Genomic DNA, 3,718 nt, shown 5'->3' on the forward strand with positions numbered 1-3,718 from the left:
TTTCTCTCACTCTTTCTTCCTGTTTCTGTTGTGCCTGTAATTCAAAAGGGTCAGCCTTGTCACACTGTGTCACGCTGAATATCCCCGAGAACTACGTTAAGGGTACACGTGTCTGTGGAGTGCTCAGCCACTTGCACGTTAATTTCATGAGCAGGCTGTTCCGTTGATCGGATCAACTGGAACCCTCGACTAGGCCATTGCGCCTCCACTCTCCGATATCTAGGAACCCGAAAAATGTTTTTCAAAAAAAAAAAATGCATTTTTCAAGGAGAGGTGCGAAATTGCATTACGCCTCCCAAAAGGTTATTAGGCTTAGAAAAGTTCAGGACAACTTATTACATCTCGTAAAGTACAGAACAGGAACACAGAGTCAAATTTGTCAACGTGTGCTTCCTTGGAGATAAAAGACTTTTCAAAGACGGCTCGGGTTCGCTTGTTACTATGGCAACACGCACATTAAAAAACAAAAGAATTCTCGTGATCAGCTTCTTATTATCGAAACAGATATGAATATTACTGTGGCTTACGATTGGCTAAAAAAAAAAAACCAAAATTTTCAAACTTTAACTGCTAATAACTTTTTATTCATTGATTTATAGCGAAAATTACTTTCACGTCATTAATAAGCCTATAAAAGTGTATATGAAATTAATATGAACGGAATTGATGCTGGCAGCGAAACCGATAATATCCTAACCTTTCATACAGTTAAGCATTCCGCCCGGTACGCTAACGGTTTTACCTGCTCGCCGCCTTTTCTACAATAACCCCCTCAGCTACCTCCTTAATAGCCTTTCCTCTTACTTTTACCTAACGGTCTTTCTTTAATTTACTGAATCATTCTCACTCACTCCCCTTCGCAGTTTTCCTCCCACTTTTACCGTACATCTATTGCTATCCCTCCCACACAGTGTTTGTCTCTCTCTACTCCTTTCCCTCCCTCTTTATCCATTCCTCCCACTACTTCGTTCTTTCACAGTAAATCTATTACTATCACCCCCATACAATATCAACCACTTCTCCCCTTCTATCTCTCTCTCACACTATAACAGTCTCCTCCTTTTCCCCTTCATTCATTCCCTTTCCGCGTTATTGTGATGGCGGGTTATTTGAATTCAGTCGAAAAACTTCTGCACCGTTTAGAGGTAAGTTCCTTATTATTTATTTTATAAACCGACTAGTATCCAACATTTCATATCCATCGATCTAGGCAAGTGACCTGATCTGAGATCGTGTGCTGGAACGAAAACAATTGCAGCGTGGAAGGTGTTTATAAGCCATTTAAAATAACACACAAAGACCGTTAGATTCATTTCAACATTTGAATTTAATTTGCCAAAATATTTTCGTCGCTTTGAGACCGCGATCGGTCCAGATGGACTATATGTCACATATGTGACATTTTAAATCCTTGAAATACAAGAACACTGGTGAAAAATTCTCGAAATAAACCGTTCCTGGCCCTCGTCGAAGTAGATTAGTTTGTTTAAAAAGTAAGGCGAAGGTAAAGAATATGCACACCACCCGTTTTCGGCGCTTAGCTTTAAAAAGTAAAAGAAAAAGGACACTTGTTTACAAAAGGAAGTTCTGGAGTCAATTCTGCAAACCGATGCTCCATACTGGCAGTTGTCTAATGGGAAATTTATAATCTCCGTATTTTTCCGCATATTTTGAAGAAAAAAAATTCTGAACAAAATAAAAAATTAAAGAAATGGGGGTGTGGTAATTTTAAAATGCCCATTTTTCTACAGATTCATATTCCCCGTAGCCGAAAAGGGGTTGTGTTAAAAAAATTTTTTAAGGGTAGTTGGTGGAGGCGGGGAACGTTCTTATCTTCGAAGGCAGTGATGCAGAACAACGAAACAGGAACCATGGACGTAGAATTGATGGGCTGTGGGGTTTTGGGGGTCTCAAACAAGGCTCAGACTGTCGATACTTTTGTGTGGAACAGCGTGATGGGAACAGTCTGATCCCAATTGAAAAATAATGTGAAAAAAGTTCACTGATTCATTCAAGTGAGTGGCCCACTTATTTAAATGCCATAGGTTATTTACCCTCGACAGTGGACCAGTGACCGGAGCACGCACACACGCAGGCGTGATCAAGGCTAGATGCTAAAACTATGATTCTGAAAACCGAAAGATCGCCCTGAAGTTTTTTTTTTTAATCTCTGAAATATCTGAAAGATACGGTAGAGATACCCGTTTGACACCGTGGTAGACCGCACACTACATATATATATACTGGTACCGAAAATTTTGTGGATCTAGTAACTGACGTGCAATGCCAAATCGGATGTTACTGGAAATATACAAAAAAGCAGATTCAAGAGTATAATGGGAGTAGATACAAATATATGATTGAATCCCCATCTAGATGAGTTTCTTTGGAGGGGAAAAACTGGAGATGAATGTTTTCAGAACATTCTAAAACATCTTTCAGGATAGTTCACTTTTGAGTAAGAAAACATTTTATTTCATTATTTTCACTTTTCTTAATGAATATTTTTTGAATAGCATTTTATTTCTGTTTCAAAATTTGTTTTATTTTCATTTATTCAGTCGGTTCTTTGTTTTAATAGACAGGTAGACGGCCCATCCCCACCCCTCAATTTACAGTTTATACATATTCATACACGTGGATGGTTTTTTTTTTTTATCTCGTGTGCTAACTAGGTTACTGATTAGTGTATGCGTCCGATGACTGGCTCGGGTGTACTCTTAGGTTTACGCCGACGCGTCGGGACTTCTGGATTTAAGTAGTACCTTCCTCTTTACGCACGGCATATAAACTCCTCGTAATTTCTTTTTTTATTTGGGGGAATTTTCAGACAGTTTATTGATATGATTATGCAAAAACCTGAGGAATTATATGGCATTATTAAAGCAAAATTCTGGGTACTATTCAAGAAGGGTGGTCCCGGTGCGCACCCGCGCTAGCGAGTCGTGACTAGTCGATCCTTCGACGACTACCTAGCGTGAATGCGCAAAACATGTATGAGGGGTTTTTTTTAAACAAAGTAAATCCAATTTCCTAACCCAACACTTTTTACGGAAACTGCCGAATTATATGTAAATAAAGAGATGACAACAACAAAAAAAGGACTAGTATCGAAAGATCGCCAAAAAACCTCATACATGTTTTGCGCATGACGCGCACTCACGCTAGGATCGACTAGTCACGACTAGCTAGCGCGGATGCTTGATGGGAGAATGCGGTACTGGAAGGTCTATAAACGGAGGTAATTAGTTTGTCACTGTTCATTGTTCGAAAAAACCATATTTCACTGTAAATTATCATTTTGATCGTATACTGTTTGATCGCAAGATATAATTATGCATCAGTGTTCCATAAGTCGTAAATTAATTTCTGCTGTAAGTTATGTGATGTTTGGCTTCAACAAGGTCCATTAGAAATCGGCGGTAATTGGCAACAAGTAGTTGTTCACGCCTTGGCCTTTCGGTTTTTTTTGGGGGGGTTTTTTCTTTTTCTTCTTCTACGGAAACCCACTTTTTTGACTGCGGTGTTCAGAATCGGTCCAAAAGAAAAAAAAATTCGGCATTTCAAAAGTTTAATCCCCGTACCTGCCTTTATTTTTATTTTTATTTTTTTTGAAATTTTTTTGCGAAATACGTAGAAAAATACGGAGATTGTGATTCTGAAAAAAAAAATATATATATAATTCCACTTATTCAAAAATAAATAAATAAACACCCCC

General features: G+C 38.4%; 2 protein-coding genes across 4 annotated transcripts in view; one reads left to right on the forward strand and one right to left on the reverse strand.

Annotated features, from left to right (window-relative positions):
• LOC106867736 (uncharacterized) overlaps nt 1–3,718 on the reverse strand; it is a 103,334-nt gene that overhangs the window by 66,920 nt on the left and 32,696 nt on the right. The gene's annotated exons all lie outside the window — the stretch shown is intronic.
• The window catches only part of LOC106867742 (uncharacterized), an 11,725-nt gene continuing 9,059 nt past the window's right edge, over nt 1,053–3,718 (forward strand). Inside the window, exon 1 of one of the 3 annotated variants that reach the window (XM_014912704.2) lies at nt 1,053–1,145. In XM_014912704.2, the coding sequence (XP_014768190.1) occupies nt 1,098–1,145 (48 nt within the window). In that variant the 5' untranslated portion in view covers nt 1,053–1,097. Of the gene's footprint in view, nt 1,146–2,672; nt 3,242–3,718 lie in introns of those variants that run through there. The other 2 variants (XM_014912706.2, XM_014912705.2) reach the window with 2 other exon arrangements.

This window comes from Octopus bimaculoides, chromosome 29 (assembly GCF_001194135.2).
Source record: "Octopus bimaculoides isolate UCB-OBI-ISO-001 chromosome 29, ASM119413v2, whole genome shotgun sequence".
In the NCBI taxonomy this organism is placed as follows: Eukaryota; Metazoa; Mollusca; class Cephalopoda; order Octopoda; family Octopodidae; genus Octopus; species Octopus bimaculoides.